The following is a 26181-nucleotide window of genomic DNA, read 5'->3' as shown; positions in this document are numbered from 1 at the left end:
AGACTTTTGGTCAGGTGAATACAGGGTTATAAATACAAAATCAAATAGGGGTAATGCAGGACTAGGTTTAATAATGAATAAAACAATAGGAATGCAGGTAAGGTACTACAAACAGCACAGCGAACGCATTGTTGTGGCCAAGATAGACACGAAGCCCATGCCTACAACAGTATTACAAGTCTATATGCCAACTAGCTCCACAGATGACGAAGAAATTGAAGAAATGTATGATGAAATAAAAGAAATTATTCAGATAGTGAAGGGAGACGAAAATTTAATAGTCATGGGTGACTCGAATTCGGTAGTAGGAAAAGGGAGAGAAGGAAATGTAGTAGGTGAATATGGATTGGGGCTAAGAAATGAAAGAGGAAGCCGCCTCATGGAATTTTGCACAGAGCACAACTTAATCATAGCTAACACTTGGTTCAAGAATCATAAAAGAAGGTTGTATACATGGAAGAGGCCTGGAGATACTGACAGGTTTCAGATAGATTATGTAATGGTAAGGCAGAGATTTAGGAACCAGGTTTTAAATTGTAAGACATTTCCAGGGGCAGATGTGGACTCTGACCACACTCTATTGGTTATGAACTGTAGATTAAAACTGAAGAAACTGCAAAAAGGTGGGAATTTAAGGAGACGGGATCTGGATAAACTGACTAAACCAGAGGTTGTACAGAGTTTCAGGGAGAGCACAAGGGAACAATTGACAAGAATGGGGGAAAGAAATACAGTAGAAGAATAATGGGTAGCTTTGAGGGATGAAGTAGTGAAGGCAGCAGAGGATCAAGAAGGTAAAAAGACGAGGGCTAGTAGAAATCCTTGGGTGACAGAAGAAATATTGAATTTAATTGATGAAAGGAGAAAATATAAAAATGCAGTACATGAAGCAGGCAAAAAGGGTTACAAACGTCTCAAAAATGAGATCGACAGGAAGTGCAAAATGGCTAAGCAGGGATGGCTAGAGGACAAATTTAAGGATGTAGAGGCTTATCTCACTAGGGGTAAGATAGATACTGCCTACAGGAAAATTAAAGAGACCTTTGGAGAAAAGAGAACAACTTGTATGAATATCAAGAGCTCAGATGGGAACCCAGTTCTAAGCAAAGAAGGGAAAGCAGAAAGGTGGAAGGAGTATATAGAGGGTCTATACAAGGGCGATGTACTTGAGGGCAATGTTATAGAAATGGAAGAGGATGTAGATGAAGATGATATGATACTGCATGAAGAATTTGATAGAGCACTGAAACAACTAAGTCAAAACAAGGCCCCAGGAGTAGACAACTTTCCACTGGAACTACTGACAGCCTTGGGAGAGCCAGGCCTAACACAACTCTACCATCTGGTGAGCAAGATGTATGAGACAGGCGAAATACCATCAGACTTCAAGAAGAATATAATAATTCCAATCCCAAAGAAAGCAGGCGTTGACAGATGTGAAAACTACCGAACTGTCAGTTTAATAAGTCACGGCTGCAAAATACTGAGGCGAATTCTTTACAGACGGATGGAAAAACTAGTAGAAGCCGACCTCAGGGAAGATCAGTTTGGATTCCATAGAAATATGGGAACACGTGAGGCAATACTGACCCTACGACTTATTTTAGAAGCTAGATTAAGAAAAGGCAAACCTACGTTTCTAGCATTTGTAGACTTAGAGAAAGCTTTTGACAATGTTGACTGGAATACTCTCTTTCAAATTCTGAAGGTGGCAGGGGTAAAATACAGGAAGCGAAAGGCTATTTAAAATTTGTACAGAAACCAGATGGCAGTTATAAGAGTCGAGGGACATGAAAGGGAAGCAGTGGTTGGGAAGGGAGTGAGACAAGGTTGTATCCTCTCCCTGATGTTATTCAATCTGTATATTGAGCAAGCAGTAAAGGAAACAAAAGAAAAATTCAGAGTTAGAATTAAAATCCATGGAGAACAAATAAAAACTTTGAGGTTCGCCGATGACATTGTAATTCTGTCATAGACAGCAAAGGACTTGGAAGAGCAGTTGAACGGAATGGACAGTGTCTTGAAAGGAGGATATAAGATGAACATCAACAAAAGCAAAACGAGGATAATGGAATGTAGTCGAATTATGTCGGGTGATGCTGAGGGAGTTAGACTAGGAAATGAGACACTTAAAGTAGTAAAGGAGTTTTGCTATTTGGAGAGCAAAATAACTGATGATGGTCGAAGTAGAGAGGATATAAAATGTAGACTGGCAATGGCAAGGTAAGCGTTTCTGAAGAAGAGAAATTTGTTAACATCGAGTATAGATTTAAGTGTCAGGAAGTTGTTTCTGAAAGTATATGTATGGAGTGTAGCGATGTATGAAAGTGAAACATGGACAATAACTAGTTTTGACAAGAAGAGAATAGAAGCTTTCGAAATGTGGTGCTACAGAAGAATGCTGAAGATTAGATGGGTAGATCACATAACTAATGAGGAGGTAATGAATAGGATTGGGGAGAAGAGGAGTTTGTGGCACAACTTGACTAGAAGAAGGGATTTGTTGGTAGGACATGTTCTGAGGCATCAAGGGATCACCAATTTGGTATTGGAGGGCAGCTTGGAGGGTAAAAATCGTAGAGGGAGACCAAGAGATGAATACACTAAGCGGATTCATAGGCTGCAGTACGTACTGGGAGATGAAGAAGCTTGCACAGGATAGAGTAGCATGGAGAGCTGCATCAAACCAGTCTCAGGACTGAAGACCACAACAACAACAACAACAACAACTGGATGATTGCCTACCATGCCATTAACAGAACATGATATTACTACTGGGAATGAGTAACCTGTCTATAATAAATTCCATAGAGTTTCACAACATTTGCAAATTGTTCATAAAAGAGTTTATGGATCAACAACTTCAATATGGTATCATAGAAGTGGATAATAGCTCTTGGTCTCCACCCATCATCATTGTGCCAAAGAAATCATCAGAGGGCAGCAAAAGATTTAGGTTTTATTGTGTCTAACATTATTTAACCCTTGAGCAGGAATGTATCAAGTGCACAAGCCACAAATAACATTGTCTTGTACCATTCCATTGTTGAATTAAAATGTGACCCAATATCTATTCCTTCATTATTGCTTCAGCTAACACTGTTATAAGTTGTATTGTTATATGTCCAAGAGAGCAGCAATAATATAAACAGGGAACTAGATTAGAACAAAATTTATGACCCATGCACAAAAATGGCCCATAATCTGAGCTAGTGGAACAAACCCACTGTGAATCAGTTGTCTTCCAGATAATTAGCAATAAAATGAGCAGTTGGCTAGGATCTCAAGCAAATGTGCTGTTTAATGCTTTGAGTAAGTCATTACTGTGGGATAATAATGCTTCTAGGCAGAAGTAGACTGATATAATAAAGTTTATTTTATTATTGTTTAATTAAGCATTGATTTAGCTTGTATAGAGTAAGTTTATTTTATCATTGTTCAGTTAAACTAAGGGGAAACTGTTAATTGCTCATACATTTTTACATTGGTAACATAAAGACAGCTACTCTTGATACGTGTACAAAGTACACCACATGCCTGCTCATGTGATAAAAAATGGCATACCCACTTGAGGGTTAAACTTGAAAACAATTACAGATTATAACAGAGACCTTAGATAAATCTGGCCAACGTCATTATTTTATAACAACAGACATACAAAGTGGTAGCATCTGAAGATCATCTGAAAACAGCATTCTCATCTCCATCTGCTCATTATAAATATTGTTACATGATTTTTGGACTGAAAAATGCAGTAGAACTTTCCCAGTAATTTTACATGGTGTATTTCAAGGGTTAAAAACAAAGTAATGCCTGATCTATTTAGTGATATTCTTATGTTCTCCAAGGACATCCAGGGGAATATAATGCATTTATGTGAAGTCTTTGACCATTAGCATGCAGCACAATTAACACTGAGCCTGGAAAAATTTATTTTGCAACAAGAAATCCATTACTTGGTGTGTATTGTTGTCCAGAATAGTGGACATTCTGATCTGCAACTTTTCTGACATTTGCTGAAATTGCAACACCTCTCACTCATTTATTGAAAAATGAGGGTAAAATTTCAATGGTCTGCATATTGTGTAGCTGTATATGTAAAACTGAAAGGTTTATTGACCCCCTAGTCCATTTCTCACTTTTCAGGATTACCAAAACAATTTATGCTTCTTGTGTGATGCTAGTAATTTTGTGTTGGGATGTATTTTAAGCCAAGGCATCAACATACTAGACCACCCAACAGCTTATGCATCAAGACAGCTTAGTAAAACAGGAAATAAATGTTTGAACTACTGAAAAAAATGCTATCACTAATATGCGGAATAACTTATTTCCAGTATTATTTGTATGGATATCACTCATTGGTGGCTTGGGCAAAATTTTACCAATGTGCTTTAATGTGGTGGCCTATAGCCATTGGACATAAAAGGGTGGTTATCATAACTAAATTGAGAATATTATTTTTATTTATATAAACTGAATTGTTTAAATGTATTTAAATTTTATAATTAATCATTTAACATTATGAGGGAAACAAAGGGAAAAAACAAGCAATAGGATTAACAGAAATCAAACCCAAGCCAGTGACTGACATTGTGCTTGAACACTGGGATCTGCCTTTGCTCAAAAATCCCTCATACTTCACATGTAAATCTTTACCAAACTTAACTACTGTTGATGTGTTTACACATCCCGTCCCACTGACCCTCTCACTGCTGTAGGTGACTTACTTCCATGCTCAGCGAATAAAAACATTCAGGTATTTATTATATAATATATGTGCTCCTCAAGAATCTCTCATAGTCTACACTTGCACAGTATGTTACTTGCAGTTTCAGAGAAAAATACTGACCTTGCACCATAAACAACATAGAGCTCATAGTGCCTGAAGGGATGATGTCATATCAGAGCATGCTCAGTTGAAAACACGGAGCTGTGTCCTTTCTCTGAGCTTATTATAGTGCAGCTGATGTTCAGTTGAGTAGTCAACACTGATTTCTAGTTATCACTGAGAGAGAGAGCTACAGAAAATGCCTTTGTCCATTTTATTGAAGAGAATAACCTTAATGTTAATACAATTTGTTGATCACACTTGAAGAGAAATACTGTAATTTTAATGCAATTTCCAGACTGCATTTCATGACTTAAGTGCAATATTTATGGTGTGCTGAAATATATTAGCATATTATGACCAACTGCCACTGACAGCACTTCAAAGTAATAACTGATAATGCAGCACTGAAATAGTTACTAGGACTTAAAGATCCAATGAGGCATTGAACTTGATGGGTGTGGGGACTGTGTGAATTCTATTCTGAAGTAGTACATCGACTAGTTAAATCATACAGGAATCTCGATGGCCTCAGTTGCAAAATTCACACCACAGAACATGCCGGGATGAACATGTATGAATGGAGAGAACCATAAAGCATTGACCCAGATTGTGAGCAGTTCACTATGCAGCCATAACTCAGTACAGAAAATGGAATGCTCTACAAGAAGACAAGATGTGGGTTATGCATAGAGCTACCAGAAAAATTACAGGATGCTGAGGTAGGCTCATGTTTCAATTTTAGCTGGACACAGCAACAACAGAATGCAGAATTGTGCAAAATTACTGCTGGACAACATGTAAACAAGACATCAATCAGTAGATAAAAAACTGTGTCCCCTGCACAAGAAGAGCAAAACTCAGTAATAAAAAAATTAAAATTCAGTGGTTACCGGTGACATTAAACCATTTCTGATGATTGGCATGAATATACTCAGATAATTTGCTCAAACACCAAAAGGAAACTACTGTGTGCAGACAATAATTGATCATTTTTTAAATTTCATGTCCATGATAACAATACCTAACCATCAGACAGAAACTGTGGCACAAGTGATGGGTAATTTAAGTTTGGAACACACAAGATAGTAATAACTGACCAAGGAACAAATTTTATCTATGATTTAATAAAGAGGTTCTGCTGAGTACTGTGCTTTAAGAAACTTACAACCAATGCATTACACCTGCAGGCAAACTGAGAATGTCCATTGTGTGGTAGGAAAAATATTCCATTAATACATTAACAGTCATTGTACTGAATGGAATGGGCCTTATGTATTGGCAGCATATAACTCAAAAATCCATGAGAGAACAGTTTATTCCCCTATGAAGTTGCTTTCGATCTGAAGATGCCAGGCGCTTTCGAGCAATATAAGAGCTTTCCAGGAAAAAATGTGTGATCAGGAAAAAATTTCTTGAACAAATTAAAAAATATTTGGCACCAGGTTAAAAAGATGAATGCAAAAGCCTTGGAACAGAAGGAAAATACCCCTAATCAAAAATCAGTATTACCAGAGTGTCTCATCAGGCCGTGTCCTCCCCAGTCCCTATGAAGCCAAGACAAAGACTAAATAATTTTTTATGTGTTACCAAAGACCCTACAAAGTGATAGAAGTAATGTTACTTATTTGTGTTAAACTACAACTTCCAACTCATGCCATGGCAGTTAACATAAAAAAATTTCCGCCCCTTATGAAAGGACCCTAGAGGTGCTGCCTCCATTTCTGGCACCAGTTTCAGAAGGAAGAGAGGGCAGTGCCTAGAGAAAAAGGAAAAGAAGGGTAAAAGCAGGTAAGAAAAGCAGGACACTCCTACAGTTAGACTGACACATCACTTTGCACTTAAGCCATGAGAAGGAATAATAAAGTAACAAGGAATTTCTACACTGCTGAGCCAAGCTAGTCACCATCTACCCTACACAATGTGTACACAGCACCCCTTGGTCACATGAGTTCACCTTGTTCAACCCCAGAAATCTGCAACAGAATTTCATAAAGAGATAATCACAGACAAAACATAAGCCTTCCAAAGAGGTGGCCTGCATTGGTATGTCAGAATGGTTCCTTTGAGAGGGCACAGTCAACTTCCTTCCCCATCCTTCCCTAATCTGATGGGACCAATGACCTTGCAGTTTGGTCCCCTCCCCTGAATCAACCAATCAACCTGCATTGGTTATGCAAACCCAGTGGTTATTGTTTTCAGTTGTTACAAGTGAGGACATTACAGAGGCACACAGTGCATAGAGCTGCAGGGTCAAGGCTACTGATCAACAGCACCTGATGTGATACTTCTAGACCAACTTTTCAATTATTTGCCTCCATCACTGGAACCACCAATCTAAATGTCAGCCACATTTTAATTTACCAACCTGACGTACCCTTAGAGATCCTAGCCACTAAAAATCTGATGTACTTGAATAACACTTTAGACCGGACACCACTTGTCTCTGCAGATCAGATGTTAGCTGCACATAATGGCCACATATCAAGGGAGTACCTTTTAGACCACTTGAAAAAGTATCATTCTGAACATAAGTGCCAACTCATAACCACAGGAACCTCAGCATCAGCTGTCTGCATGATTTTAGCCATAATAGGTATTTCATACTATCACTTCAAGTGGAATGTTACCCAAAATCTGTCCCTGCCAACATCCAACCTACTGGTTCAAACCAGTAATAACCATGTCAGTGGGAAACAATCTTACAGAGGAAAGAATCAATGATGAGCAAAAAATACATGTGTGAGCCAAGTGCTAGTGAGGTCACAATGAAGTAAAAGTAGTGTAAAGGATTATGTGTAACTGTGAGTGAAGTAGTGGACACAAAGTGTAAATGCTTGTAAATAAATCAGTGTTTACATTACAGCCAGTTTCCAATGGTAATCTGGAGACCAGACTTTTCTTAGGAGGGATGGACTCTAACAGTACTTGGAGCAAATGGTAGAGAAGTAGGAAATGGGCATTGATTGTTGCCAGACACCAACCTGCCTCATCAGCACCCTTCAGCAGCAGCAAGACACTTCTCAACACCTAGGGGTCAGACTTTAGAAAGCCACTCTGGTTTAATGTACTTCCATGTGATAAAAGCCACTTCAGTCATTGCTTCAAAACATTTCTACATGACTTCTGCAAAGTCAGGTGCAAGCAACTGCATTGAAACTCCCCAGGACAGCCATCATCGTTGAACAGCTGGGCAGCATTGCGGCATGCAGTCTGTGATGATCAAGGCTACCACCACTAATGTTTCCAGGCTTAAACGTCTGCCCTCTGCCTGATCACTTGGGCATTTGGACAGCACACCATCTTGCCACCTCCATGGAATTACACCACAGGGGATACAGTGAGCTCTGCATTGCTTAGGTTCAAATGAGGAACACTCTCACCCTGTGTTGCTGGTGTGAGTCACTGCCATATGTATTCACTGCAAAGCAGCCACATTGGGCCAGGAAACTTGACCCTACAGCAATAAAGTGGCCACAGGGAGAGCACACATCAGCACTTCCACCAGCAAGGTCAGACCAGAAACCAGCATACTGCAAAATTCTCTGAGCATGTATTTGTCTTGCTCTCCATCAGTACCAGCAACTTCAAAGTACAATGATTGTTAACAGACTGCAATAAAAAAAAAGATCTGCAAACCCCTTTACAGAATTCATGTAAGAAGTGTGTCTTCTTCCTCTATTCCATTATAGCTGCATCAAATCAGCCTTTGGAATGAGAACTACCTTCACCACCACCACCACAACAACAACAATAACAACAACATAGTGCCAACTTCATTGTATTAATAAACAAAAAGCAGTTGAAGATAAAACAAGAAACAGCAAATGCACAAGCATCAAAAGTGCTACATATTTTTAAGTGCAGGAATATCAGTCGTGTTTGAAAACAATAAAAGAAGGACAATGTTAAAAAGGTGTAAGAAATCACAATGCATGTAAGAAATGATGATAGAAAGTATTGTGAGCCAGTTAAATCATTGGAAAATATAGTTTCATTAACAGCCAAATCAGTATTAAGGTGTGATATCTAAGGCATATGTGGAAGACAGAGAGCAACTTTTGCCCCAACAATTTGGCTGCAGATCAACTGAAAAAAGAAAAATATAAATATTTGGTTGTCATTACAGTTCCAATGAACTCTAAAGTATTCCTTCTTTGTTTAACAACTGCTGAAATGTGCTGCTTATCAGTGAATCTACTTCTTATCTTTATTCTCACTTATAACAAAGTCAGAGTTGTCTTACACATTTAACAATGGCCCTGTGACCCCCATAAAATTAAGTATCTTTGAAACTTACTAAAGATATGTGTCCAATTACACTAGATTATTTAATATTTATGCTGATGGTGATGGCAGAATGTAGAGGCTATAATCCAGTTTCAAGCTTAGCCTTCACATGGGAAGATGTTATGGATTACAGATTGAAGAAGAAATACAGAATTTCAGTGCATTGAAGATTGTCATAATGAATGAAGTGAGCCAGTGGTTAATATGTTAAGGCTGATTTCAGGGAAGTGGGCCTGAAATCTTTTGTCAGACCTTCTAGATTTATGTTTTCTGTAGAGCCTGTACATGATGCAAGATGAGTTCACACACCTTACAGTGATCAATAACATTGTCAGATACAAAGTTCATTTGGTTTGCAGATGATACAAACATTATTGTAATGCATATCAAGTATAATTTTAGGAAGATTGGTTAATGAAATTTGAAAGGATATTAATAAATGGTTCCAAGACAATTCTTTGTCACTAAACTCTGAAGAAACACACTATATGCAGTTCAGAACTTATAAGATGTTTCCCCTGAGAATATTTCTAAAATATGATGACAGGCAGATAGAAGAGGTTGACAGTTTCAAATTAGTGAGTTTACTGATTGATAATAAATTCAACTGGAAGGAGGATACAACAGAACTGCAGATATGGTGAAACAAATCTTTATTTTGCAATGTGGATGTTGACAGACACAGGTGATATAAAAATAAAATAGCTAACATACTTTACTTACTGTCAATCCCATCATACAGGATCATTTTCTGAGGGAACTCATTGAGCCAAGCTGAAGTTTTCTGAATCAATACGCATGTAATAATTTCATTATTATTTAAACTTAAATTTTAAACTTCCCTAAGTCTTTCAGTTGGACACCTTAAAACATTGCCGATGTAACTGATTAAGTAATGAGGCCTTCAAATCAACCCATAGAGGTACTGTAATCTTATACAGTGGCTGTGTAGTGTGCACTTCATTGGCTGTGTGGTTTTGTGTGTGAATATGTTTACTTTCTGCTAGAGGAAAAACCAGAGCTTGAAAGGTAGGTAATACTGTGTTGTGTTATGTGTATCTATTCACTATACTTCAGTCTGCCACAGATGAGTAGCTACCTTTCCTTTATTTTAGGTACAGTTGAAAGTGGAGCTTTATATGTTGTGAAAGTCTGTAACAGGTTACCAGTAGACATCAGGCAGACATCAAAAACAAAGTAAATAAAACCATATTCATGATTCCTTAAACAATTTATGAGGACATTTGGTTTGGAGTTGTAGATTCTGCATAACTTTAATGTTTATTTTAAAAAGGTTTTGATTTCTTCCCATATGTAGACAGCTGATAGCTATCAGACATCTTGTTAGACCACATACATATGTGTAGGTACATAATATCCCAGCGAAGAACCTCTCTAAATGAAGAAGCTTCAGATCTAATTATAATGAAGTCTCACTAAATGAGGCAAGGCACAGGAACACTTAGTGACATCCTAGCCAAAAGCAAAGGAAAATGTATACTTCCACTGGAAATCACTCTCCCAACAGCAGAACTAACAGCCTTTCTATTGGGCTTCTGAAATTCTTAGCAACAAGTGGAAGAACTAGTCATCATATTACTGAATGTCAGTTCAAGTCTTCCTCTCCTGAAGCATTTATGTAGTTAAAGGTTTACTGTGTGTGATATAACGGATTTGTTAACATTATTCCACAGTGGTCAACATGTCAATCATTACTGAATAAAGGCATGTTACAATATTAAAGGAAGCAAAATTATAGACTTTTGGCTAAGGAGTTCCCTACCAGTACAGATATTACTGATTGTGTTATATCTGGTGAAGAGTTACAGCACAGTCAGGGAATTCTGATGCAAAGAATGACAGAATCTCTTGGGATTAGATATAAAAGTTTACATACAAACATAATCATTGTTGCTTTTGTGTCACTAGTGTGACAGCTGCCAATATCCTTGGAGGTTAAGAATTGCCATTGCTTATCTGAGCTTCAATCACAGCTGCTTCAAGAAACATCTGCATTGCATCAATCTTATACCATACCCACTGTGTGAATGCAGTGAAGAGGATGGTAATCATGCCTGACATGGGTGTGTAAATGGGAGTGGTTTGACAAATACTCCATTGCAGGACCTGTTAAAACTGAACTGCCACCTAATAGCTTCAGTAACTTTATTATCAGAAAAAAAACTGTGAGGTCACAGGAGAGAGTTAACAACACAGAAGGATAGAAACTGTCATAAGCCAGTTAACATTGGTGTCCAAGCATGGTAAAGGTCAATTATTAATAACTAAGTGAAAATGCTGTCAGGTGGTGACTTTCATTGATAAATGTTGGAAGCTATTAGACTTTGCCTGAAAGTAAATGCATAAACAAATCAAGCTGATATTGCATTTAAAGCTGATACTGCAGTACAGTAAAATTTGGTAAATTCTTATGCTTGATGTTTGCTTTTGCTGCAACATGTTGTAGCTCTATGATTTGATTCATGGTAGCAACTATACATGTATATAACTATGTATGTATACAGGGTGTTACAAAAAGGTATGGCCAAACTTTCAGGAAACATTCCTCACACACAAAGAAAGAAAATATGTTATGTGGACATGTGTCCGGAAACGCTTACTTTCTGTGTTAGAGCTCATTGTATTACTTCTCTTCAAATCAAATTAATCATGGAAAGGAAACACCAGCAACAGAACATACCAGCATGACTTCAAACACTTTGTTACAGGAAATGTTCAAAATGTCCTCCGTTAGCGAGGATACATGCATCCACCATCCGTTGCATGGAATCCCTGATGCGCTGATGCAGCCCTGGAGAATGGCGTATTGTATCACAGCCATCCACAATACAAGCACGAAGAGTCTCTACATTTGGTACCAGGGTTGCGAAGGCAAGAGCTTTCAAATGCCCCCATAAATGAATGTCAAGAGGGTTGAGGTCAGGAGAGCATGGAGGCCATGGAATTGGTCCACCTCTACCAATCCATCGGTCACCGAATCTGTTGTTGAGAAGCGTACGAACACTTCGACTGAAATGTGCAGGAGCTCCACGTGCATGAACCACATGTTGTGTCGTACTTGTAAAGGCACATGTTCTAGCAGCACAAGTAGAGTATCCCATATGAAATCATGACAACGTGCTCCATTGAGTATAGGTGGAAGAACATGGTGCCCAATCAAGACATCACCAACAATGCCTGCCCAAATGTTCACTGAAAATCTGCGTTGATGATGTGATTGCAGAATTGCATGTGGATTCTCGTCAGCCCACACATGTTGATTGTGAAAATTTATAATTTGATCACGTTGGAATTAAGCCTCATCCGTAAAGAGAACATTTGCACTGAAATGAGGATTGATACATTTTTGGATGAGCCATTCGCAGAAGTGTACCTGTGGAGGCCAATCAGCTGCTGATAGTGCCTGCATCAAGCACATCAGTACGTACCATCAACAGGTTAGTGTTCATCACGAACGTGGTTTTGCAGTCAGTGCAATGTTTACAAATGTGGAGTTGGCAGATGCCCTTTTGATGTGTGGATTAGCACGGGGCAATAGCCATGGCGCGGTACGTTTGTATCGAGACAGATTTCCAGAATGCGTACGAACACTTCGACTGAAATGTGCAGGAGCTCCACGTGCTTGATGCTGTACATGGTATGGAAACAACTGGTTCTTCCGTAGCACTCTCCATACAGTGACATGGTCAATGTTACCTTGTACAGCAGCAAATTCTCTGACGCTGACATTAGGGTTATCATCAACCGCACGGAGAATTGCCTCGTCCATTGCAGGTGTCCTCGTCATTCTGGGTCTTCCCCAGTCGAGATTCGTGTTCCGTGCTCCCTAAGATGCCGATCAATTGCTTCAAACGTCTTTCTGTTGGGACACCTTCATTCTGGAAATCTGTCTCGATACAAACGTACCACGCCATGGCTATTGCCCCGTGCTAATCCACACATCAAAAGGGCATCTGCCAACTCCACATTTGTAAACATTGCACTGACTGCAAAACCACGTTCGTGATGAACACTAACCTGTTGATGATACGTACTGATGTGCTTGATGCTAGTACTGGAGAGCAATGAGTCGCATGTCAACACAAGCACCGAAGTCAACATTACCTTCTTTCAATTGGGCCAACTGGCGGTGAATCGAGGAAGCACAGTACATACTGACGAAACTAAAATGAGCTCTAACATGGAAATTAAGCGTTTCCGGACACATGTCCACATAACATCTTTTCTTTATTTGTGTGTGAGGAATGTTTCCTGAAAGTTTGGCCGTACCTTTTTGTAACACTCTGTATAACTGAGATATTAGAATCTGCATCCAGTTCCCAACAACCAACCAGTGTAGTGAAACAAAGTAACCACAGGGAGCTCATATGTGGTGCAGTGGTGGTGGAAACAGGTAGTATTTTCAGATTAGAGTGATGAATTAGCAAAGAATAGTGAGTGTAGAAAGCTTACAATGCATCATGACCAGAATATTGAATCACTGATAGTGATGTGTTTTGTAGTTTGGAGAACTACATGCCTATTAGAGTACAGGTTAATTGGCAATGAATATAATGACTTAAATGAGAGAAAAGTTGGAAGTAGGAAGGGAACAGAAGATTGAAGACAAGAACAATAATGTTGAAAATCAGATAACTTCAAATGGAACTTGATGGACTAATTCCATTCATTTATTTATCAAACTCTGGTTGCCTTTTCAATGAGGACAACCTTCAAGGATGCAGAATGAGTCAAGGTACACATTAACATGAGACAAAGATATAAAAACCTAATCTGTATGCTGTATTAACAACAAACTATCACTGTATGTCTTAATGCTATTCACAGATATTATGTTATTAAATTAGTAGGAAATCTGGTGCTTTGATAAAACCTGCTGTCTCCTCAGTTGTGTTATATACAGTAGTTGCTGTTTGTCTGCCATGGGTGGCTTATTATTTACTTGATTACTACGGAATGTTTCAAAGAAAATGTTTTTACTTCTATAAATATAGAGTCCTATTTACTGCACATCATTACTTGTCATACAGCTTTGTAACAAACACTGTCACTTGTCACGTGGCTAACAGAACTTTTCAGTTCCTGAATTGAGATATTCAGGTAATTTTTAGAGAATAGGGCATCTTTTTGATTTTCTTTTGAGCTGTTAGAAATTCCTATTTTCTTGCTTCATGAAAGGCGGAAACTTGTTGAACATCTTACCATTAGGGTAATAACTCCATTCTGAACCTTGGACAAGGAAGCAAAATACACGTGAAAATGATTCCTGTGTCTTGTGTTGTGACTGCGTGTAACACGGTTCAGCTGAAATTGTTTTTTTATTACTAGCACCAAAAACCATTAAAAATTAAATTGATAGGGATGTGAGTGTAAGAATTCCAAGATCCTTAAAATGGCTTTTACAAGATGTACAACTATCTACTTTACACAATACTCTTACTGCTAACTTCTTCAGAACAAATATATTATTTGATTTAGGTGTGCTGTCCCAGAAGATAATTCCATAAGACAACAGAGAGCAAAAATATGCAAAATAAAGCAATGCTCTTGCCATTGGGTAACACAGTGGGAGATGCTTCTAAGTACATAACATGATAGGCTGAGCTTCTTGATTAGTTTATTTATGTGTTGCTTCCATTTTAAAATGTTATCCTAATGTCTACTTCTGGTACTAATGGCCATTATTGCTGATTTAGCTGCAAACAACTTGTAGATATTTTCAGCTATCATCTGAAAATTATCTACTAAGGCTGAGTCTGGACCCTGATTGGTATGTTTGTTTCACAAACATTACAGTTTTTGAACCACAATTTAAAGTTGTTGGAAGAGCATTTCTTTTGGTTAGAAGCAAGATTGGGCACAGTAGCAATCCTTGTGGCACTCCACATGTTATTTTTCTCAAAACTGAGGTTACTTCCATGCCTGAGTTCATCCTCATATAAGATACTTTAATCCCAGGAGTTATACACTCTTTATTCTTTCTTATGTTCTCAAGTTTGCCATTGTATAAGTGGAAAATGAGCTTCAAAGTGCTACAGGAATACATTTACAAGAGAGTCAAATTTTACATTAACTCTGTCTGATTTATAAATTCTTCACTAGTGTTCTTCCCATAAATGCTTTTTAAATACTGTGATTGAGTCATTGTTTATGATTCTACAGCATCATACTTTTCTTCTATGATCTGTACCTAAATGGTCAGTAAATTTCCCGCTCACACATTGCTGTGGCTCAGTCTTTTTAAATGGGAAAGAAAAAGCCCGCATTTCTGATATGTACAGGATTTGTATATAGATCGTAATCTCCTTCTCCCCTCTCCCCTATCTCTGTTCAGCTTTTTCTGCATCTCTCTTTTTCCATCTCTTCCTCCTTCCCCTCTCACTGTCCATCACATCCTGCCCCTCTCTCTGTCCATGTTCCCTTTCCCCTCTGTCTCCATCTTTTCCTGCCATCGCTCTCTCCCCTCTCGTTGTTCATCAACTCCTCGGCCCTCTCTCTGCCCACCTACTGCTCCCCCTCTCTCTGCCCATCTACACCTCCCCATCTCTCTATTGATCTCCTCCTCTCACCTGTCTCAGTCCATTTTCTCCTCCCCCTCTCTATGTTTATCTTTTCCTCCCTCTCTCTCCCCATCTCCTCCTGCCCCCTCTCTCTCTATTTATCTCCTCTCCACTTTCTATGCCCGTTTCCTCTGACCCCTTTATCCATTTCCTCTTCCCCCCCTCTCTCTCTGACCTTGAGCATTGTTTACTGTTATGGTAAATTCAGATACTGTAGCAGTATTCTAAACATAAGCTGATAAGCCATTATATAGCCTATGCCTGTCTCATTGTTTGTTAGAGTATTGCGTAAAAATTTTAAGTAAATCAGGCAAGAAATTTGTGAGATTTTTGGTATTCAAACATTGCAAGGAATTTTACTGTAGAAAATAATCCAAAGCCATACACCAGTAACTCTAGATGTACTTAATCAGTATCATCTGACAGAAAATCAGTATTAAAGTCTGTAAAAATGATGTATTCCAAAGAAGTCTACATAATCTTATTAAAACTGTTTCCAGCTGTGTATGATGCTTAAGATACTTCCTGTTGATCGTGTGTAAACTGTCAGTACTACAAGCATATATGTTTCCTGTTATACTATTGTGACATTACATTCAAAAAATTGTTCAGCACAACATTCATTAACATAAAGGACCTCGGACTTGACACCAACTTTTTTTGCATACATAACCACTCTCCTTTCTTCTTATTGGTTCCATCAATATGAATCTGTTTAGTTTCAGTGAGTTTCATGTGACATTCTGTTATGCACAACAAATCTGCTTGTATTATAACATGATTTTCATTTCCAAGACCCTTCCACAAAGAACATAAACCACAGCTGACATCAGTATGCCCTATTTTTTTTGGTCTACAGTCTACTGACTGGTTTGATGCGGCCCACCACGAATTCCTTTCCTGTGCTAACCTCTTCATCTCAGAGAAACACTTGCAACCTACGTCCTCAATTATTTGCTTGACATATTCCAATCTCTGTCTTCCTCAACAGTTTTTGCCCTCTACAGCTCCCTCTAGTACCACAGAAGTCATTCCCTCATGTCTTAGCAGATGTCCTATCATCCTGTCCCTTCTCCTTATCAGTGTTTTCCACATATTCCTTTCCTCTCCGATTCTGCGTAGAACCTCCTCATTCCTTACCTTATCAGTCCACCTAATTTTCAACATTCGTCTATAGCACCACATCTCAAATGCTTTGATTCTCTTCTGTTCTGGTTTTCCCACAGTCCATGTTTCACTACCATACAATGCTGTACTCCAGATGTACATCCTCAGAAATTTCTTCCTCAAGTTAAGGCTGGTATTTGATATTAGTAGACTTCTCTTGGCCAGAAATGCCTTTTTTGCCATAGTGAGTCTGCTTTTGATGTCCTCCTTGCTCCGTCCGTCATTGGTTATTTTACTGCCTAGGTAGCAGAATTCCTTAACTTCATTGACTTCGGGACCATCAATCCTGATGTTAAGTTTCTCGCTGTTCTCATTTCTACTACTTCTCATTACCTTCGTCTTTCTCAGATTTACTCTCAAACCATACTGTGTACTCATTAAACTGTTCATTCCATTCAGCAGATCATTTAATTCTTCACTTTCACTCAAGGTAACAATGTCATCAGCGAATCGTATCATAGATATCCTTTCACCTAGTCTTTTAATTCCACTCCTGAACCTTTCTTTTATTTCCATCATTGCTTCCTCGATGTACAGATTGAAGAGTAGGCTTGAAAGGCTACAGCCTTGTCTTACACCCTTCTTAATACAAGCACTTCATTCTTGATCATCCACTCTTATTATTCCCTCTTGGTTGTTGTACATATTGTATATGACCCGTCTCTCCCTATAGCTTACCCCTACTTTTTTCAGAATCTCGAACAGCTTGCACTATTTTATATTGTCAAACGCTTTTTCCAGGTCGACAAATCCTATGAAAGTGTCTTGATTTTTCTTTTGTCTTGCTTCCATTATTAGCCGTAACGTCAGAATTGCCTCTCTCACCCCTTTACTTTTCCTAAAGCCAAACTGATCGTCACCTAGCGCATTCTCAATTTTCTTTTCCATTCTTCTGTATATTATTCTTGTAAGCAGCTTCGATGCATGAGCTGTTAGGCTGATTGTGCGATAATTCTCGCACTTGTCAGCTCTTTCCGTCTTCAGAATTGTGTGGATAATGCTTTTCCGAAAGTCAGATGGTATGTTGCCAGACTCATATATTCTACACACAACATGAATAGTCATTTTGTTGCCACTTCCCCCAATGATTTTAGAAATTCTGATGGAAAGTTATCTATCCCTTCCACCTTATTTGACCGTAAGTCCTCCAAAGCTCTTTTAAATTCCAATTCTAATACTGGATCCCCTATCTCTTCTAAATCGACTCCTCTTTCTTCTTCTATCACATCAGACAAATCTTCACCCTCATAGAGGCTTTCAATGTATTCTTTCCACCTATCTGCTCTCTCCTCCGCATTTAACAGTGGAATTCCCGTTGCACTCTTAATGTTACCACTGTTGCTTTTAATGTCACCAAAGGTTGTTTTGACTTTCCTGTATGCTGAGTCTGTCCTTCCGACAATCATATCTTTTTTGATGTCTTCACATTTTTCCTGCAGCCATTTCATCGTAGCTTCCCTGCACTTCCTATTTATTTCATTCCTCAGCGACTTGTATTTCTGTATTCCTGATTTTTCCGGAACATGTTTGTACAACCTCCTTTCATCAATCAACTGAAGTGTTTCTTCTGTTACCCATGGTTTCTTCGCAGCTACCTTCTTTGTACCTATGTTTTCCTTCCCAACTTCTGTGATGGCCGTTTTTAGAGATGTCCATTCCTCTTCAACTGTACTACCTACTGCGCTATTCCTTTTTGTTGTATCTATAGCGTTAGAGAAGTTCCAACGTATCTCGTCATTCCTTAGTACTTCCGTATCCCACTTCTTTGCGTATTGATTCTTCTTGACTAATGTCTTGAACTTCAGCCTACTCTTCATCACTACTATATTGTGATCTGAGTCTATATCTGCTCCTGGGTATGCCTTACAATCCAGTATCTGATTTCGGAATCTTTGTCTGAACATGATGTAATCTAATTGAAATCTTCCCGTATCTCCCGACCTTTTCCAAGTATACCTCCTCCTCTTGTGATTCTTGAACAGGGTATTCGCTATTACTAGCTGAAACTTGTTACAGAACTCAATTAGTCTTTCTGCTCTTTAATTCCTTGTCCCAAGCCCATATTCTCCTGTAACCTGTTCCTCTACTCCTTCCCCTACAACTGCATTCCAGTCGCCCATGACTATAAGATTTTCATCCCCCTTTACATACTGCATTACCCTTTCAATATCCTCATACACGTTCTCTATCTGTTCATCTTCAGCTTGCGACGTCGGCATGTATACCTGAACTATCGTTGTCGGTGTTGGTCTGCTGTCGATTCTGATTAGAACAACCCGGTCACTGAACTGTTCACAGTAACACACCCTCTGCCCTACCTTCCTATTCATAACAAATCCTACACCTGTTATACCATTTTCTGCTGCTGTTGATATTACCTGATACTCATCTGATCAGAAGTCCTTGTCTTCCTTCCACTTCACTTCACTGACCCCTACTATATCTAGATTGAGCCTTTGCATTTCCCTTTTCAGATTTTCTAGTTTCCCTATCACGTTCAAGCTTCTGACATTCCACGCCCTGACTTGTAGAACGCTGATTATTCAATCTTTTTCTCATGGTAACCTCCCCCTTGGCAGTCCCCTCCCAGAGATCCGAATGGGGGACTGTTCCAGAATCTTTTACCAATGGAGAGATCATCATGACACTTCTTCAATTACAGGCCACATGTCCTGTGGATACACGTTACGTGTCTTTAATGCAGTGGTTTCCATTGCCTTCTGCATCCTCATGTCGTTGATCATTGCTGATTCTTCCGCCTTTAGGGGCAATTTCCCACCCCTAGGACAAGAGAGTGCCCTGAACCTCTATCCGCTCCTTCGCCCTCTTTGACAAGGCCGTTGGCAGAATGAGGCTGACTTCTTATGCCGGAATTCTTCGGCCGCCAATGCTGATTATTTATCAAAATTTAGGCAGTGGCGGGGATCGAACCCAGGACCGAAGACGTTTTGATTATGAATCAAAGACGCTACCCCTAGACCACGGGGGCTTAAAAATACAAGATACCTGGTAGTCACTTCCCGAAGAGTTCTGAACCATTTCTGACATTCCTCTCGTGTGACTACCACCAAGCAATAAGACCTTCTTGGTCACCACAAATTTTCCTTCCTAGGCTTAGTTTGCACCTTATGCCTTATACTGTCAGACAGATTTGGAATTTCTTGGGTTATCATAATATTTTTGTCTTAGTCTCCAAAGCAATTAAGCTATTGGATATGTTACAGCTATTGGATACAGCTGGTCTAGACCTAATATTACTATTGTTAACTTTCATTGTGCCACTGTCAAATCAGCTCAAAGTTTCAAGACAAGCTGCCCTTTTCTTAGTATTGTATAGCAGTAGTGACAGTCATGGCATATATGGAAATGACTAACATTATTCCTCATGCAGGTTGCATTTCAGTATCACACATAAAAATAATGCTGGCATTCCCCACACTGATAACTACTTTTGATGGTTCTGTGCCAATCTACACACTTGACTATTGTGACAGCCAAGGTATTTGGTTAAAAAGCTTTGTACAAAGAAAGGTAACACATACCGGAATAATAAAACCAATTTTTCAGATTTTTTAAAATAATAATAATTATTTAGTAACAATTGCATTGTTTAATTTAATTTAGCCTATCTTTTAAGTTTAAATACCAACTTTTATCATCATCATCATAATTTATTGCACACAGACAGTTCATTTAAGCCTGTGACTGAAGACAAAAATATGCAAATACATAAACATAAAACAATGAAATGATCAACTCATCTAGTACCTGAATCATAAATAAATAGAGTGTAACATCACAAAAATTGATTACATATGTAAATACATAAAACTGCAACCTGTCTCTTTTTTGAATAGTTATTTATTGTTCCATGAACTGGTTTTCAAACCTATTCGGGTTCATCTTCAGATGGTTTTCTGGAATTGCTATTTCTAGCATAGTGACATAACTTCCAGAAAACCATCTGAAGATGAACCTGAAAAGGTTCAAAAATCGGTTCGTGGAATAATAAATACTATTCAGAAAAGTGACTGATAGCAGCTTTATGTATTGACATTCAATTAAGTCACAGGCTCTAAAATATTTGTAATAGGTAAGTGTAATCTGATTATGTGTGTTTATTCACTTACTTCTGTCTTAGAAATTTTCAATACTGGCTGTTGGATCTACCTCTTCCAGGGTCACTAAAGTTCTGTCTTTTCACCTCATTTGCAGATGACCTCTCAGATGTCTACTAGTTGGCTGATGTACTAATACTTTGTTAGGAACAGTACCCTCTGATCGGAGAACATATCCTGCTCACTCTATTCTTCTTCTTGCAGTCACTCTCCAAATATCAGCTTTCTTAAACTGCCAATACAGATCTTCATTTTGCCTTCTTTCCTGTCTTCCGATTTCTGGACTGCATACCAGACTATTAATTTTCCATGAAATCTTCTTTTCAAATGCAGGAATGTGCTCCTCCATTGTCTGTGCCGTACCCATGTCTCATGACCATACAATATAACTGGACACACTAGTGATATATACAGCTGTATCTTGCTTTCCTGGGATCCAGTGTGTAACATATATAGGTGGTTTAAACTATAGTCCACCCAGTTCACATTTATTATTCTTTGTCAAATTTCCTTCTCTGTTTCACTTTTATTTGACAGTATTGACCCCTGGTAGTTGAATGTTTCAACTCATTCAAAATTGTGACCATCTATGCTGATGGCATCCATATAATTTTGTCAACAAAATACTACCAAATACTCTGTTTTTTCATTACTGACCAGTAACCCTAGTTTACCTACTTCTAGCATAAATCAAGATGTATCTGCTGTCACTTCACTCAAAGTTTCACCCACTATCACCACATCATCTGCAAATGCAAGGATCATCTCACTTCCAGTGATCTCCATCACTCCATTAATATCAACTGCACATCTCACATTTTCTTCAGTGGAGCAAGCAGATACCTTTGGAAGATACTTTGACAGAATTCTAAATCTTGAAAACCAAGTAGAAACCAAAGAACAGTAGTGAGGCTAGCAGGGAGGAAGGGTGGGGGGGAGGGGGGAAGGAAGGAGGCAGTGGTAGTAGAACTTAGGATACAGCTTTTGGCAGAAATATGATTAGTTGAGGAGATCCCCACAGAATGGAAAAGGTCGATTTTATATGCAGTTTTAAAAAAGGATGATGCCATGAACATGTATAATTACAGAGAAATCTCACTGCTGGAGACAGGGTGTAAATTTTACACCACTCTTGATACTAAGCTAACCAAAACCATTGCTCAGAGGAATTGTAGGCAAATACCAGTGAGGATTTATCCTGGAATACTCAACCACTGACCATATCTTCACACTGAGACAAATGGAGTAGAAGCTTTATGAATATGATAAAGACCTACACTTTGTATTCATTGACTCCTGGCAGGCATACAACAGCATTAATTGGCCAACACTATGAAAGATAATGCAAGCATTCAGCATACCACTGAAGTACATTAGGCTGCTTGCACCCTATTACAATGATTCCAGTGCCAGGTTGCAAATCAGTTGTCAGCACCCTTCTTAGTTAAGAATGGGTCGAAACAATGAGATCTTCTGTCACCATTTCTGTCCAGTATTGCGCTGGAGATATGTACTTTACATAATGAAATTTACTTACAAAAGAAAAAGGAAATTATTCACAAAAGTGAAGTATATTAAAAATAACTAAAACTTCTACCTCTATTGTCTACTAAGATAGCTAACATCAGTGTTTGACTTATTGTTCCTTGAATAGCATTTCAGCCTTACTTTCTATCATTTTGTGGATGTGTAGAATCATCACATCCTGGTATTTTGTCTGATTATCAGTACTTTATTGTATCAATGCTCACCCCAATTCCAGTTTATTTTGTTATGTGCCGTATTCTAACACAACTTTTATTTTCAGTTTTGTGAAACAAAATGACCAGAAGGCTGCAAGTGTATACCTAATAAAAGCTACCTCTGGATGCATTTCATTCTGGATAAGTATGCTGAAAGGTACAGAAACTTATTCTTTTCGGTGTAATAAGCTATTTGATGAAAGTAGTGGGTGGATTAATGAATGTTTTTGCATTAGATGCAGAAATGCAGAACAGAGAATACACAGTTACAGAATACTTTCTACTTAGAGAACAAAGTTGCTGGTAGCTTTCACACAGTTTTTTGAACAATATCCTTTATTAACCAAGGATGTAAAGAAAACATCCAAGTCAACATTTTTGCACAAACCATTTTTTTCTAAATATATGAAATAATTAAATATGTAGCGGCCATTACTTACCTTCACAAGGCAAAACATTTAATACTTTTGATACATACATGTATCAGCAGTAAAGCAGTGGAGTTTCAGTTACCCGACACTGTAGTCATGTGTGTGAGTTTCTTTTGTGTGTGTGTGTGTGTGTGTGTGTGTGTGTGTGTGTGTGTGTGTGTGTGTGTGTGTATGTGTGTCTCTGTCTATTGTTGGCGAATGCCTTAACGGCCGAAAGCTGTAATTGTGAGAGTCTTTTTGTTGTGCTTATCTGCGACTCAGCATCTCCGCTATATGGTGAGTAGCAACAGGCATTACATGCATTGAGTAAAAATAATAGTGCATTGAGAATGGCTAGCTTCTAGTTGAAATCTAGATCTCCACAATAAAATTGAAAAAGGATGACTGATAGCTGCAATCTATAATTTACAGTTCAAGTTTCATCGAGAGAGTAAGTTTTCCTAGTGCCAAAAATAAAAATAAAGTATAGTTGCACAGAAACATTTATCAAAGTTGATACTGAATTTGTTGTACTGTTTCTCAGTACATTCAGTATCAGTCTTTGTACATCCCTGACGTAGAAGGTTAGCATATCAAATTATAACCAGTATGCCACAGATGTTTACACCTTTTAATATATGCAAAAGTGTTGATTACATTATTATTTCTACTGGTTCATGGTATTTGACCCATAAGTAGAGCTGAAGATGAGTTTCAGTTGCTACAATGAGAGAGATTAGAAAGTCATCACAGACTTAACACCTGGTAGAAGAAAGAATCACAGCCACAATTTTCAGGCACAAGAACAGGAATGTTACAAACAATAGGGAAATGTTAACTGTCAAACTCAATAGCAACCTCCCACTAGTGTATGACACCTGTATTCTGGATAACCTTCATAAAAAGTTAATTAAATAAAATTAGTCTTTTTAATCAAGGCTGTACAGTGTTCATTATCTACTGAATGACTAAATTTTATGTTTTCTAGTGCTGCTCATCACGTTGGTGATGTTAATGATTGCTCTGATGAGAAATCATGAAGTGCTCATAATTAGTGCCCACAAACTCACAGCAACTACTGTGGGTTTCATTTTTATATGTATTAATCTGCTCAGCACCGTCATACAGAATTTAACACAGGACATAGCAGAATATCTCCAGTATTTCAAATATTTTGAAGCTAATTCTAAACTTCAGGTAAGAATTTTAAAATGAATACAGTGGTTCTCAAAATTATCTTCATTTAAATTTTCACTTACTGTTAATAATGATACACTTAAAGAGAAAGCCACAAAGGGAGTATCAGTTTATATAGATAGATAAAAATGATAAGCAGTTTTCTGCTGCATGTGTTTTCCTTCAAACCAATTATGCATCAGTACATATGATAAGTATTTGTCCCTGTTGTCTGTGTTGGTACAAACTTCATTTCCTAAGACACTGAACATAATATGTAGTTCAATCTGACATACTTTTATTTTCATAAATAAATGTTTATTGCTTAGATTTCCTGATTTCCTTCCTGGTGAGTTGAGTTCATTCTGCCTTGAAGCCTATGCTTTTCTCTAGGCTATGATAACTTGAAATTTAAGTTGTATGAACAATTATATTCATCTATGGGTCACTTTTACTATGATGGACATTGTTTGGCATGGCAATTTAAGAACAAAAAACATCTCAAAATCACAGACATTTACATAGTTACATGTCTAATAACAATGAGTTAGGTAGTTGGCCCTGACCTTATAGTAAAACCCATTGTGGCATTTGACTCAAAGTAATTTAGGGACATTGTGTTAAGCCAAAACAGGATGAACAGATGTGGATTAGAGCCTCCATGCTTCCAAATACAAGGCCAGTCTGTTAAAATCTGTATAATTCATTTGTCTTATCTTAAGTGAAAAATACCATTTTGTTTATACACTACCACTCATTAATTTCAATACACCCTGGTATTTCATATTTACAACACAAACCAAACATTATTTCTCACAAAATATAATTATATTAATTTCCACATACTAAATACAATCACAATCATTATATTTTACTTTCATCAGGGTATCCTCCTTTGGATTTAATGACTGCCTCACAAACTCAAGGCATGCGGTCAGTTAGCCTTTGTAGGTATCGTGAATCTATATTATTCCACACATCCTTAACAATATTCCAGAGATGTTCCTTGCTGGATATATTAACTTCCCTGATACATCATCCTAGACCATTTCAATGGGATTACAATTGGGGCTTTGGGATGTCCATACTATATCATTCAGTACTTTCTGTTTTTCCTTTGAAGCAGTGTAGTTCATACAGTATGCTGACAGATGTTTTGGGTCATTATCCTGTTGTAAGGTGACCCCTTTCCCTATTAAGCACAATCTGCTTTGTATTGCACAATACTGAAGTATGCAGTGGCACTGCTTCTGAGCTGTACATCCTTCTATTTTCACAATGTTGCCAACTCTATCTCCAGCAAAACATCCCCAAACCATAATAGAACCACCACCATGTTTAACTGTAGGTAGAACACACTGCTGGGCTACACTTTCCCCTACAAATCAGCGAACAAATATTCTCCATCTGGTTCCAAAAAATCTCAAACTTCGATTCATCAGTGAATAACACCTTCTTCCACTCTTCCAATGTCCAATTACAATGTTTTCTAGCCCATTCAAGCCCCTTCTGTTTATTTATGGGTCTTAGAAGCAGTTTTCTTGCTGTGACACATCCTTTCAAGCCAGCTTCAGTCAGTCTCCTTTATATTGTTGCAACAGATATTGTCATGTTCATTTCTACCAATTATGTACAAATTTGTGGTGCTGTGTTGAATCTATTTCTCTTACTTGTAATTCTGATATATTTATCATCACTTTTAGTTGTTTTATGGGGTTGTCCTGGTCATGGTATGACCTTTTTTGCTATCTGTTGTCTTCTGGCAGTGAAGGGTGTATTGCACTCCCCCTATAGACACACTACACTGTTTCACAATTTGGCGAATAGATAATTGGCTAAGTGCTAAAACAGCAGGTTTTTCTATGG

General features: G+C 38.1%; 1 protein-coding gene across 1 annotated transcript in view; it reads left to right on the top strand.

Annotated features, from left to right (window-relative positions):
* Nucleotides 1–26181, top strand: part of LOC126162473 (ATP-binding cassette sub-family C member 12-like) — a 516794-nt gene that overhangs the window by 400909 nt on the left and 89704 nt on the right. Inside the window, exons 24-25 of the mRNA XM_049919007.1 lie at nt 22795–22886; nt 24128–24336. Of these exons, the coding sequence (XP_049774964.1) occupies nt 22795–22886; nt 24128–24336 (301 nt within the window). The remainder of the gene's footprint in view (nt 1–22794; nt 22887–24127; nt 24337–26181) is intronic.

The sequence above is a fragment of the Schistocerca cancellata genome, chromosome 2 (genome assembly GCF_023864275.1).
Source record: "Schistocerca cancellata isolate TAMUIC-IGC-003103 chromosome 2, iqSchCanc2.1, whole genome shotgun sequence".
Taxonomy (NCBI): domain Eukaryota; kingdom Metazoa; phylum Arthropoda; class Insecta; order Orthoptera; family Acrididae; genus Schistocerca; species Schistocerca cancellata.
Note: the sequence above shows the minus strand (reverse complement) of the source record. Positions and strands in the feature narration are given on the sequence as shown.